Genomic DNA, 14,003 nt, shown 5'->3' with positions numbered 1-14,003 from the left:
TCATTAATGTCCTTAAAAGGAGGGAAACTGCCATCCTTACCTGATCTGGCCTAAACGTGACTCCAGGCCCACAGCAATGTGATTGGCTCTTAACTGCCCCCTGGGCAATAAATACTGCTCTAGCTTGTGATACCCTCATCTCATGCATGGATTAAAAAACTGGGTGTGGCCACCACTGAGAATCCTCTTCATTTCTTTTCAAAACTTTTTCTAAAATGTCCTGCAAGTTTTCACTCATTTTCCAAAATTGATCTATGACAGAAGAGTACAATTACAGGAAAGCTGGGATGGATTGGAGAACAAACCTTTCTTACTCAATGTCTTTTTAAATGGACACACATTCCGAAGGACGTTCTGAAGATCAGTTCAGCCCGACCTGGGACATAGTGTCCAATTCTGGGCTGTCACTTTGGGAAGGTGGTGAAGACTGTGGGGGCGGGGGGGGGAGTTGCAGGGAGCAGTGAGGATGTGGGAGAATGATCTCAGGTCAGGTGAATTGGCCATGCTAAATTGCCCGTAGTTAGGTAAGGAGTAAATGTAGGGGTATGGGTGGGTTGCGCTTCGGCGGGGCGGTGTGGACTTGTTGGGCCGAAGGGCCTGTTTCCACACTGTAAGTAATCTAATCTAATCAGTGTTGGGGGTTGGGGGGGATGGGGATCTCTAGAATGTGGACAGATTGAAGAAGCTGGGATTATTCTCATTGGCCGAGAGGTGATCCGAAAGTGGTTTTCAAAACCATGGACAGATGGCCTCTGGTGTTTGAGCCCACTGCCTTAAAGAGATTGGTGAAAGGGCCCATAGCAACATGAGCAAACACCTCAGCGATTGGCTCTGGGTTTAGAATGGGCCTGAGAGAGTGTGATGGAGGAAGGTTCAATCAATTGACCAAAATAATTTCAGGCCCAGATGGGGATGAGTCAGAGTATCCAAGTTGTTCTTGCAGAGAGCTAGCACAGACACAATGGGCCTAACAGCCTCATTCTGGGCTGCAACAAGTTTACAGTTCTCATAAAGGTCAAATGGCCACATGAAGTTCTATCTATATTCACTCCTTGTGCTTCTGCCTTTGTCTATTTTGTTTTCCTTTGCCGATTCTTTAGGAGGAGGAGGAGGAGGAGGACGACGACGACGAGTACCAGGTCATGGGGCTGAATGGCCACCTCCTAGTCCTATGTCCGAATACCACACGTAGTCACTGAGAGCACCCCGATTCCTTACAAACCCCTCTCACAGTAACTGGATCAGTCAGCAGAATGGTGTCGTGTCTCTTTATTATTTTTTAATGAACTGTACAATTTGAGATATTCACAAACCTTCAAACAATAACAGAGATCCACTTCTCAGACTGAAAACAAAATGTACCGAGCAAGAAGAGCAACTCAGGGCTCGGAATAGGAACTGATGGGCCTCAGAGTGGAATCTGGATTCTGCGGGTTTTCTCCAGGGCTCCACCTAAACAGCAATGAATCAAAACATCCTTCCTCAGCCCCCTGACACCTTCAAAAAGGGGATTATTTCTTGGGGACAAACAAGGAAGTTGCTGGTAACACACTAGGGTCGAGATTAGAGTGGTGCTGGAAAAGCACAGCAAGTCAGGCAGCATCCAAGGAGCAGGAAAATCGACATTTCGGGCAAAAGCCCTTCATCAGGAATCACACACCAGGGCCTATTTTCAAAGGCTTCAGCCAAAGAACTGCTCACATTAAGGATTATCACCTACACACAACGAACCTGTGGGACTGGAATTCAAACTGTGGCAAAGAAATCAAACAAAGGCCTCATTAACAGTTATACAAAACCAGAAATTGCTGGAGAAACTCATCAGGTCTGGCAGCATCTGTGGAGAGGGAAACAGAGTTAACGTTTCAAGTCCAGTGACCTCTTCTTCAGAATCTGGAGAACAAAAAATGAATCCACATTGATGGTCACATTCTGAAATATTGGTTCTGAGGAAACATCACTGCGCCCCGACATATTAACTCTGTTTCTCTCTCCACAGATGCTGCCAGAGCTGCTGAGTTTCTCCGGCACCTGCTGTGTTTGTTTTCAGATTTCCAGCATCCACATTTCTTTGTTGTATTTAAATTAAATGCTGTTCTGGGACAGAGGTACTGGTTGTCTGTAACAGGATGAACTCCACCAGTAACCAGTTTGTAAAGTGAATTAAAATGGTTGAGTTCTTTTTTAAAATGGACAACAGGGGTACCAAGTTTAGTTACTTGTGTTCCTGGAGGTTCTATCAACTCTAACTTTCCCTGACTGGCCTTTCCCCTCTATTCAAACATTTTGATTACTTTTGCTATCTCTTACCAGTTGTAGTTTCTCTTTTAAACTAGGAGCATTTAAGTGCTGAGTCATAGGGTCAGAGAGCATGGAAACAGACCTTTCGGCCCAACCAGTCCATGCTGACCACGTTCCCAAACTAAATTTGTGCTTACCTATATGTCCCCAGCCCTTTCCTACGCATGGACTTTATCCAAATGTCTTTTCAACGTTGGTCCTACTGTCCAATCTACAGCATTTTCTGTTTTCATTTCACATTTACAGAACATTTACTTTCCTCGTTTTGCATGTTTCAGATAGATATCTTCATCAAAGGTTGGAAACCAGAGATTTCTAAGAAGAGGGCACGTTTGACATTTGAACCCTCACTTAGACCAGGCTGATTGCCCGCTGAGACATTGCACTCAGACTATCGGACTGGGTGTGGTGGGCACTGAGTGGGAAACAGTCTGCAATCTGGGTTCTGCTGCAGGTCCACGGACACAAACAGTCCCAGAGGGTGTTGGCTGTGGTTAAACAGGAGGCTAGCTCATTTGCTTGTTCACAATTCGAGGCCCCACTCACCAGACCCGATCACAAACATCTAGCCTGACACCCTCAGGGCAGTGCTGAGGGAGTGCTGCAGAGGCTCTGTTTCAGATGCAGTGTATAACTGGGGCACTGTCTGCTGTCGAAGGAATGGGGGGGGGGGGAGCATTTTTAAAATAGATCAGGGGAGCTCACCCAAGTCAGACAGTCATAGAGATGTACAGCACGTAAACAGACCCTTCTGCCCAACTGGTCCATGCCAAGCAGATATCCCAACCCAATCTAGTCCCATTTGCCAGCATTTGGCCCATATCCCTCTAAGCCCTTCCCATTCATCTCCTGGCTAAAGATTCATCCCTGGACCAACACCATAATAAAATAAAATAGGACGCAGTTATTTCCAGCACATTGCTGTGTGGTGCCTGACAGTTCAGGAGTCACTCCTTGTATTTCATTGGCTCGACAGCACCGAGGTTCTGGAAGGTGCTACTGTAATGCAAATTTGTTTTCCACGATGCTTCTGCTGGGGAGGATTATATCTCGAGGGACTGGGGGAAGCCAATTTAGGAAAAAAAAGGGGGTTGGTGAAAAAGTAACTGCCGAAGGGACTGGGTGACACTCCGTGATTGAGTCTTTAGAGAGCTCCAGGGTGGCAGTATCCTCCAGCAGCTCACGTGTGGCCGTACAGTGGAATAACAAACACCGAAATGTCATCGCCTGAGCCCAGCCTGTCATTGGACAGTCGCCAACTGTGCCCCTTCAGAATCCCCCGGGATCTCATCACCAGATTCTGAGCAGCGAGAGTGAACCTGCAGAAGGAGAGACAGAGAGGGGGAGAGGGAAGGAGAAAAGAGAGGGGGGAGGGGTGGGGGTAGGGAGGAGAGAGACAGACATTCAGAGAGAGAGAGAGAGAGAGAGAGAGAGAGAGAGAGAGAGAGAGAGAGAGAGAGGGAAGGAGGAAGAGAGAGAGAGAGAGAGAAGGAGGAAGAGAGAGAGAGAGAGAGAGAGAGAGAGAGAGAGAGAGAGAGAGGAAAGAGGGGGAGAGGGGAAAGAGGGGGAGAGGGAGAGAGAGAGGGAGAGGGAAAAGAGAGGGAGAGGGAGAGGGAGAGGGGAAGGAAGACCAAACAACCTGTAATTATAGTGTACACAAAAAACAGTCCATTAAGCCAAATATAGTGTTCTTTCACTATGCTCGATATTTTGGAGTGGGGGTGAGGGCGGGGGGAGGGGGGGGGGGTGGTGGTGGTGGTGGTTGGAGGGGGGGTGCTCAGTGAGCTGGACAGCTGGTTTGTAATGCAGATTAATACCAACAGAGTGGGTTCAATTCCTGCACCAGCTGAGGTTACCATGATGGACTCTACTTCTCACCCTCTCCTCCTGCCCAAGACATAGTGACCCTCAGGTTAAACCCCTCCAGTCATCTCTCTGTAATGAGAGAGCAGCCTCTTGTCTGGTAAGACTTTACCTTTTACTCCACACAAATCTCCCCTCAATCCGTCTCTCAAAATGCCCGATCTCTCAGGTGCTCAGCTCGGCTGCTTTTCGAAGCATCTAACTGATTGGGCTAACTCGCAGCCCTCCATCGCAGCTCAACTTCTGCGTTCAGTCTTTGCTGTAGATCATTCGGGGGTGGGGGTGACATTTTAACTCCTTTCTGTGAGGGTATATGGGGTTACGTGGCTGGGATGAGTTGCTCATTCTAGTTTCTCTTAGTCATTGCTCTTGTTGGGTGATATCACAGGGCAACTGGGAATAAACCAGACCACTGTGGGTCTGGAGTCACGTATAGGCCAGACCTGGTGAGGAAGGCAGATTTCCTTCCTTAAAAGGGCATTAGTGACCCAGGCCAGATTTTATAGCAATAGACTGTGTACCCAGCCACTGTAAGGCTTGTTTGCAATGTTTTCCTTAAATCTGTCATAGTGGGAGTCAAACCCGTGTCCCTAGAGTCTGGGCCTCTGGATTATTACTGGGACAATCACTATCCCATCACCTCCCCACAGTGACCCTGAAATGGCTTCCAAAGGTCAGAGCCAACACAACATTAAATAGCTAAGTTCTGACCTCAGAGCACAAGGCTGTTTCTAAATCTTCAGTGAAAACTTCTACCCATTCCTCTTTGGGAAAAAGGGGCAGTGCACAGACGTCAGACTCATCAACAACAGCCAAGTTACGACTTTAAGATGAAGGGGAAGGAAACAATCCCGTTCTTTAGGTAAAACACCGATGCCTCGTCTCTCCTCCTAGGGGAACGTCAACAAATCCACGGCAACATTGAAAGTAGAACGGGGAGATCCTGGTGTCAACATTCATATCACAACCAGTAACAGCGCTAAGCTAATCTGGCCACAATCTCACTTCAGCTTCTGGGATCTTGCTGTGTACAGCTGCTGCGTTTCCTAAAACAGTGACTGTGCATCAAAACCTTCATTGGCCAGAATGTGCTGACATGGTGAAAGGCACTCCACAAATGGATGTTTGTTGATTCTTTCGAAGTGTGATGGAACACTCCCCACGTGCCCTGGATGGGTGTGGCTCCAACAACACTCAAGAAACTCAAAACCATCCAGGACAAAGGAGCCCCCGCTTGATTGCCACCACATCCACAAGCATCCACTCCCTCCACCACCAACGCTCAGTAGCAGCAGTGTGGACTATCTATAAGATGCACTGCAGAAATTCACCAAAGCCCCTAACCCAGCACCTTCCAAACCCACGACCATTTCCATCTAGAAGGACAAGGGCAGCAGAAACACGGTAATGCCAAGCCTTTGCAAGTTCCCCTCCAAGCCACTCGCCATCCTGACTTGGAAATATATCACCATTGCTTCACTGTCACTGGGTCACAATCCTGGAATTGCCTCCTGTAGGACATTGTGGGTCTACGTCCAGCCCATGGACTGTAGAAGGCAGCTCACCCCCACCTTCTGAAGGGACATTAAATGCTGACCTAGCCAGCAACACCCACATCCCATAAAAAGGAATTTTTGTTTTACTTGTTTACAGCAAGTGCTGCTTGGATTGCTGTGGTTTAGCCAGGGACAGTAATTTAGCGACAGTGGTCATTTAAGACTTCAGGACAAAAAGAAACCTGACAACTCCACAAACCTGTTCAGATCATCAGGCTGGCAGCTGGAGAGGACGCGAATGACGATGTCAGCTACCTCCCGGTTCGAGACCACATCCCACAATCCGTCTGTCCCCAGGACTATCACATCGTCCACCCCATGCTCATACTTTGTAATGTTGTACACCTTCACCTGCAGGATGATCAACAAAAGTGATGGGTTGTCAAACGGACTGCTTTCAGAATGCATCACTTACACTGACCCTAACTGATACTAACCCTAAACTTAACTTACACTAACCCTAACCTACACTGACCCTAACCCTAATTTATACTGACCCTAATCAATACCAGCCCTAACTTACACTGACCCTAACTCGAACCTGCACTGATCCTAACTTATACTGACCCTATTCCTAACTGACACTGACCCTCAACTACATTAATGATAACCCTGACCGACACTGACCCTAACACTAACTTACACTGACCCTAACTCCAATCCCAGTTTATACTGACCCTAGCCTTAGCTGAGTGACCCTAACCCTAATATATTTCCAATACAAAACAAAGCAGGCTATTCGGCCCATCAGATTGCTGCCGGCTCCACACATCCTTCTTCTCACTTTCTACTCCACTTCATCCAAACCCAGAATCGGAGAATTGTTTACTGTGCAGAAGGAAGGTCACAAGGGTCAGGGTGAATATACTCCTTCTATTAGCCCATGTCAATCTCCTGACTTTGCCCCAATTCACTGCACACCAGGGGAACCACACAGCCTTTACTCCTTGTGTCCAAATTACTTTTTAAATAAACGCGTACTGTAAGAACCCAGGGTTAGTACATCAGTGAGAAGCACATTGGCTTTGGGTAAAAGAGACTACCAAGTTTAATCTGTGGCTCATTGACTGGTGTGGGGACAGAGGCAATGGTTTCAATTCATGAGGCACTGTCTTGGGGAAGAGGGAGCTATTCAGCTGGGGCAGACTTCACCTGATCAAATCTGGGGCCAGTGCTTGGGCAAGCTGCATATTGAAGGCTTTAATCGAAATACTGGGGGAAGGGAATCACACGAGGAATGTTTGACTCCACCTACACTACTCACTGCCTCAGGAAGGCAGGCAACATCATCAAAGAGCCCCCGCCATCCTGGATATAATCTCTTCCAAAGGGCAGATGATACAAAAGCTGAAACACACGGACCAACGGACTCGAGAACACCTTCTTCACCGCTGTCATTAGCCTTCTGAATGGATCGCTCAAATTCTCTGCAGCTGTGACATTGTGTCCCTTGCTCTGTTCTATCACCCTAATGCAGTTTGTATGGCATGACCTGCCTGTACTGCAGCAAAACACAACTTTTCACTGCACCCAGGTATACGTGACAATAATAAACCAAATCAAGTATGTGGTAAAATTAATTTTAAAAGCGCATGGCAACAAAGTGAGGAAGTTACATGGGGGTGAGAACCAGATTGGGAACCAACGGGCAGGGCACACAAACACAAAAGGGCCTCAGCTTTAAGGCCAGAACTTGCAAGAAATTGTTAAAACCACCAAATCTAGCTGATTAAAAGCAACTCTTTCCCCATAGCACCAAGCCCTAAACTGTGGGGTCACCAACTGTGGGAAAACTCAGCGGGTCTGGCAGTATCTCTGGACAGAGATCAGAGTTAATGTTTCCGGTCGAGTAACCTTTTCTCCAGACCACAGAATAATCTTCGGGTTTCTGAAGTTTCTAAACAGAGAGAGGTAGAAGCAGCAGGAAGCCAAATGGCCCCTCAAGCATTGCCCACCATTCAGAGGATGAAGACCATGGTTTCTACTCCACTTTCCTGTCTTCCCTATCCCCCCCCAACCCCCAGTAACTCCTCACCAAATTCCAACTCCCACCCACGCACCACTGGTAAAACACCTGCTTGGAAAATAACTGCGACAAAAGACAAACAAATTCTGATCAGCAAAACTAACAGAACTCCCTCCACAACTAACTCTCACTTTGTGATTAATGTCCTTCCACTCTAATGTAGGGCCACAAGCTGAAAATTTTCAACAGATACAAAGTCTCTCAGTATCGACTGGAAATCCCCCTCATGACTGGGCCCTACAGAAGGGATCAGCCCCTCTCTGCTGGCTCTTACCTCTGGGATGCAGGACAGGAACGGTTTGATGTGGATGTTGGAACAGTGCACCTTCAGATTATGGTCCCCCAGCCCTCGAGTCACTCCTATGGTCGCCATAACACGAGCCTGTGGGGGTAACATCATCAGGTCAACGCCTCCTCCACACATTAGCCCGAGAGTCTGGGTTCAATCTGATGCTGGTCATTTGGTGTGTGTGTGTGCATGTTTCTGTCTGGGTGCATGCGTGTTTGTGTGTGTGTTGCGTGCATGAGTCTGCATGTGTGTGTTTTGTATGCATGCATTTAGTGCAACTGTCTGCGTGTGTGTAGCGCGTGTCCTTGCATGTGTGTCTGTGTCCCTGCATATGCGTGCGTTATATTTGTGTGTCCTCCCACATGGGAGTGTGTGTATAGGGGAAGTGGTATCTATTGGCATGTTCCCCAATGCATGTGACCAGACAGTAGTTTGCATAAACTGGGTCTCATAATAAACTGAGACATGGCGTGCAGCCTCTGCTGCCTACAGTTAGTGTACCAGTTTCAGTAACAAACCCCCCAGTCATTGAGACCTGCCTCAGGGCAAGTCCCAGTGGATACTCTGCACATCCTCCCACACATCCAGAGAGAAGAAACGTTAAATGAAAAATAAGCACTTTGGCAAACTTTTTGAACGAAGAGTAAAAGCCTTCTCAAAAAGCAATCTGGATGTTTTGTTTTGTTGTTAACAATGCACATTGGAATGTAATGTAGCACCCCCCACCCCCACCCCCCCACCTCCCCACCTCCCCCAGACAGGACAATTCAATGATGAACAAACTAGAATTCGACCAGCTACAACTTTCTGTCATTCTCAGTTTCTCTTCAACATAAAAGTTCAATTTTATTGGTGAATTTTATTAGCTTTATGGAAGTGTTGTTCTCGGATGGTTCTGTTTTAATTGAAGTCCAAGGCTAACCTGCTAGGTCAGGTTTATTTACACCTCCTGAAAGGTGTACTGTTCGAGGGGTTTCCAGGCTGGAGGGCTGTAACTAACGATGTTTCACAGGGTTCTGTACTGGGGTCTCTGCTGTTTGTGATTTATAGAAATGACTTGGATGAAAATGCAGATGGGTGGCTTAGTACTTGATGGGCCGAAGGGCCTGTTTCCACACTGTAAGTAATTAAATCTAAGTACATTTGCAGACAATGCAAAGATCAGGGGAATTGAGGATACTGTAGAGGGTTGTCAAAGGATAAAGCAGGATAGAGATCAGTTACAGATATGGGTGGAGAAAGACAGATCGAGGTTAATCTGAGGTGCTGCATTTGGGGAGATCAAATGTGAAGGGAAAGTAGACAGTTAATGGCAGGACCCTGAACATCATTGAGGTACTGAGGGATCTTGGGGTTCAAGTCCATAGGTCCCTGAAAGTGGCCACACTACTAGATAGGGCGGTAAAGGAGGCATATGACATGCTAGCCTTTATTGGTCAGGGGAACTGGGTACAAGAGTCAGGATGTCAGGTTCCACCTTTATAAGACTTTGGTTAGGCCACACTTGGAGTACTGCAAGCACTTCCAATCACCACATTCCAGGAAGGATGTGGAGGCTTTGGAGAGGGTACAGAAGTGGTTTTCCAGGATGTTGCCTGGATTAAAGGGAATGAGCTAAGGTAAAAACAAGGACTGCAGATGCTGGAAACCCGATTCGAGATTAGAGTGGTGCTGAAAAGCACAGGAGGTCAGGCAGCATCCGAGGAGCAGAAAAATCGATGTTTTGGGCAAAAGCCCTTCATCAGGAATAGAGGCAGGGTTACTGCAGAGTGGAGAGATAAATGAGAGGGGGGTGGGGGTGGGGAGAAAGTAGCATAGAGTACTATAGGTGAATGGGGGTGGGGATGGAGGTGATAGGTCAGAGAGGAGGGTGGAGTGGATAGGTGGGAAGGAAAACAGGCAGGTAGGACAGGTCATGGGGACAGGGCTGAGCTGGAAGTTTGGAACTGGGGTAAGGAGGGGAAATGAGGAAACTGTTGAAGTCCACATTGATGCCCTGGGGTTGAAGTGTTCCGAGGTGGAAGATGAGGCGTTCTTCCTCCAGGCATTAGGTGGTGAGGGAGCGGCGATGGAGGAGGCCCAGGACCTCCATGTCCTTGGCAGAGTGGGAGGGGGAGTTTGAAATGTTGGGCCACAGGACAGTGTGGTTGATTGGTGCGGGTGTCCCAGAGATGTTCCCTAAAGCGCTCTGCTAGGAGGCGTCCAGTCTCCCCAATGTAGAGGAGACCACATCGGGAGCAACGGATACAATAAATGATATTGGTGGATGTGCAGGTAAAACTCCAGACCTCCCCCTCACTGAGGACAAATGATCAGTCCTCAGCAAAGGACTCACCTTCATCCCCCTCCGCCCACGCATCAATGAATTTAATAGACGCCGTGACATCGAACACTTCGCCTCCGAGCTTACTTTTACAATCAGGACTCCCACCCACCTTCCGAGGACCCCTTCGCCCACCTCCAACACACTGCATCCACCTGGACACCCCGCGCTGGCCTATTACTCACCTTCGAACTCTTCATTTCCAACTGCCGCTGAGACATTAAACGCCTCAACCTGTCTACCCCCCTCCCCCACTCCAACCTCTCACCCTCACAAGACGCTGCCCTCCACTCCCTCTGCTCCAATCGCGACCTCACCATCAAGCCAGCGGATAAAGGGGGTGCAGTGGTAGTCTGGCGCACTGACCTCTACACCATTGAAGCCAGACGCCAACTCGAGGACACCTCTTCCTACCGCCCCCTCAGCCATGACCCCACCCCCCATCACCAAACCATCATCTCCCAGACCATAGAGAACCTCATCACCTCAGGAGATCTCCCACCCACAGCTTCCAACCTCATAGCCCGGGAACCCCGCACTGCCCGGTTCTACCTCCTTCCCAAGATCCACAAGCCTGACCACCCTGGCCGACCCATTGTCTCAGCATGCTCCTGCCCCACTGAACTCATCTCTACCTACCTCGACACTGTCCTATCCCCCTAGTCCAGGAACTCCCCACATACATTCAAGACACCACCCACACCCTCCACCTCCAAGACTTCCATTTCCCGGCTCCCAACGCCTTATCTTCACCATGGATATCCAATTCCTCTACACCTCCATCCGCCATGACCAGGGCCTCCAAGCCCTCTGTTTTTTCCTCTCCCGACGTCCCCAACAGTACCCTTCCACTGACACTCTCATTCGTTTGGCTGAACTGGTCCTCACCCTTAACAATTTCTCCTTCGAATCCTTCCACTTCCTCCAGACCAAAGGGGTAGCCATGGGCACACATATGGGCCCCAGCTATGCCTGTCTCTTTGTTGACTACATAGAACAGTCCATCTTCCGTAATTACACCAGCACCACTCCCCACTTCTTCCTCCACTAAATTGATGACTGCATCGGCGCCACCTTATGCTCCCACGAGGAGGTTGAACAGTTCATCAACTCTACCAACACATTCCACCCTGACCTTAAATTCACTTGGACCATCTCTGACAACTCCCTCCCCTTCCTGGACCTCTCCATCTCAATTAATAACGACCAACTTGACAGCGACATTTTTTTTTACAAACCCATCTACTCCCACAGCGACCTGGATTACACCTCTTCCCACCCTACCTCCTGCAAAAATGCCATCCCGTATTCACAAATCCTCCGCCTCCACCGTATCTGCTCCCAGGCGGACCAGTTCCACCACAGAACACACCAGATAGCTTCCTTCTTTAGAGACCGCAATTTCCCTTCCCACATGGTTAAAGATGCGCTCCAACGCATCTCGTCCACATCCCACACCTCCGCCCTCAGACCCCACCCTTCCAACCGTAACAAGGACAGAACGCCCCTGGTGCACACCTTCCACCCTACCAACCTTCGCATAAACCAAATCATCCGCCGACATTTCCAGCACCTCCAAACAGACCCCACCACCAGGGATATATATTCCCTGCCCACCTCTTTCCACCTTCCGCAAAGACCGTTCCCTCCGTGACTACCTGGTCAGGTCCACGCCCCCCCAACAACCCACCCTCCCATCCTGGCACTTTCCCCTGCCACCGCAGGAACTGTAAAACCTGTGTCCACACCTCCTCCCTCACCTCCATCCAAGGCCCTAAAGGAGCCTTCTACATCCAAAGTTTTACTTGCACATCCACCAATATCATTTATTGTATCCGTTGCTCCCGATGTGGTCTCCTCTACATTGGGGAGACTGGATGCCTCCTAGCAGAGCGCTTTCGGGAACATCTCCGAGACACCCGCACCAATCAACCACACCGCCCCGTGGCCCAACATTTCAACTCCCCCTTCCACTCTGCCGAGGACATGCAGGTCCTGGGCCTCCTTCACCGCCGCTCTCTCACCACCAGACGCCTGGAGGAAGAACGCCTCATCTTCCGCCTCGAAACACTTCAACTCCAGGGATCAATGTGGACTTCACCAGTTTCCTCATTTCCCCTTCCCCCACCTCACCCCAGTTCCAAACTTCCAGCTCAGCACCGTCCCCATGACCTGTCCTACATACCGATCTTCCTTCCCACCTATCCACTCCACCCTCCTCCCTGACCTATCACCTTCATCCCCACCCCCATTCACCCATTTTACTCTTTGCTACATTCCCCCACCCTCCTCTCTGACCTATAACCTCCATCCCCTCCCCCACTCACCTATTGTACTCTATGCTACTTTCTCCCCACCCCCACCCTCCTCTCATTTATCTCTCTACCCTTCAGGCACTCTGCCTGTATTCCTGATGAAGGGCTTTTGCCCGGAACATCGATTTTCCTGCTCCTCGGATGCTGTCTGACCTCCTGTGCTTTTCCAGCACCACTCTAATCTAGAATCTGCGGTCTACAGTCCTTGTTTTTACCTGAAAAGACAGTGATTTTAACGCTGACATTGCAACAACAGGTAAGGCCCATCTATAAAAAAATTAAACAAAAGCTTCTTTGCCCACATAGAATACCTACAGTGTGGGGACAGGCCAGTTTGCCCATTGAGTCCATACAGGTCCCTCCAAAGAATATCCCACCCAATCCCTGTACTTCCCATGACTAACCCGCACATCCCTGGATACTATGAGTAATTTAGCCTGGCCAATCCACCTAACCGATCCCCCAATCTCTGGACAGTGAGAAGAAACCCACACAGACTGGGGGAGAATGAACAAACTCCACACAGACAGACAGTCACCTGAGGATGGAATCAAACCCGAATCCCTGGCGCTGTGAGGGCGCAGTGCTAACCACTGACCCACCATGCTTCATACATGGAGTACCTGCATTAGGAAGAAACTGATCTGGACAGGGGCTTATGTGATTTACAATGTTCAATGACTGGTTTCTGGTCAATAACTTACCTTTTTACCTTCACCATAGACCAATGGGAACTTCAGATCATCTTCCTCAATGGTCTTGTATGCCCTACCATTTAAACAAAGGCAAGAAGTAATAAGTAAACAAAAAGTAGATCTGAAAATACTCTCCTGCCTCAAACAACTCAGCTCTGAGCAAGTCAGAAGGTAGGATGTGAGTTGCTACTTTAGAGACGTGACTGAATCCTTACTGAGATAGGAAACTCACAGAATCTTAAAAACACTGAATGAAACTATTCAGCCAATTGCTCTGTGACGGTTCTTGCACGAACTCTGCAATTAAATTTTAAGATTTGACTTTAGTGGGAAGGTGATGTAGTGGTAATGTCACTGGGTTAGTAATGCTGGCATTCTGGGACGTGGGTTCAAAACTCACTATGACAGAACAACAAATTTCAATTCAGTAAAATTCGGCAATTAAATTACTAGCTCAGTGGTTGCAGGTAGCTATTGTCAATGTTGTAAAAATCCCATCTAATTTATTACTGTCCTCTAGGGAGGGTAATCTGCCGTCCTTCCCTCAGTCAGACCCACAGAAATGGGGGTGACTTTTAACTGCCCTCTGGCCAATAAACCCTATCATAGTCAGCGATGCCCACATCCCGTGAATG

General features: G+C 48.6%; 1 protein-coding gene across 1 annotated transcript in view; it reads right to left on the bottom strand.

Annotated features, from left to right (window-relative positions):
• Window positions 1–1,254: 1,254 nt before the first annotated feature.
• LOC140467489 (protein phosphatase 1H-like) overlaps window positions 1,255–14,003 on the bottom strand; it is a 58,060-nt gene continuing 45,311 nt past the window's right edge. The window contains exons 7-10 of the mRNA XM_072563903.1: window positions 13,378–13,441; window positions 8,021–8,128; window positions 5,920–6,071; window positions 1,255–3,620 (exon numbers count right to left, since the gene is read on the bottom strand). Of these exons, the coding sequence (XP_072420004.1) occupies window positions 3,482–3,620; window positions 5,920–6,071; window positions 8,021–8,128; window positions 13,378–13,441 (463 nt within the window). The 3' untranslated portion in view covers window positions 1,255–3,481. The remainder of the gene's footprint in view (window positions 3,621–5,919; window positions 6,072–8,020; window positions 8,129–13,377; window positions 13,442–14,003) is intronic.

Source organism: Chiloscyllium punctatum, chromosome 45, assembly GCF_047496795.1.
Source record: "Chiloscyllium punctatum isolate Juve2018m chromosome 45, sChiPun1.3, whole genome shotgun sequence".
In the NCBI taxonomy this organism is placed as follows: Eukaryota; Metazoa; Chordata; class Chondrichthyes; order Orectolobiformes; family Hemiscylliidae; genus Chiloscyllium; species Chiloscyllium punctatum.
The sequence above is the reverse complement of the archived record's forward strand: the minus strand, read 5'-3'. Positions and strand labels throughout refer to the sequence as shown.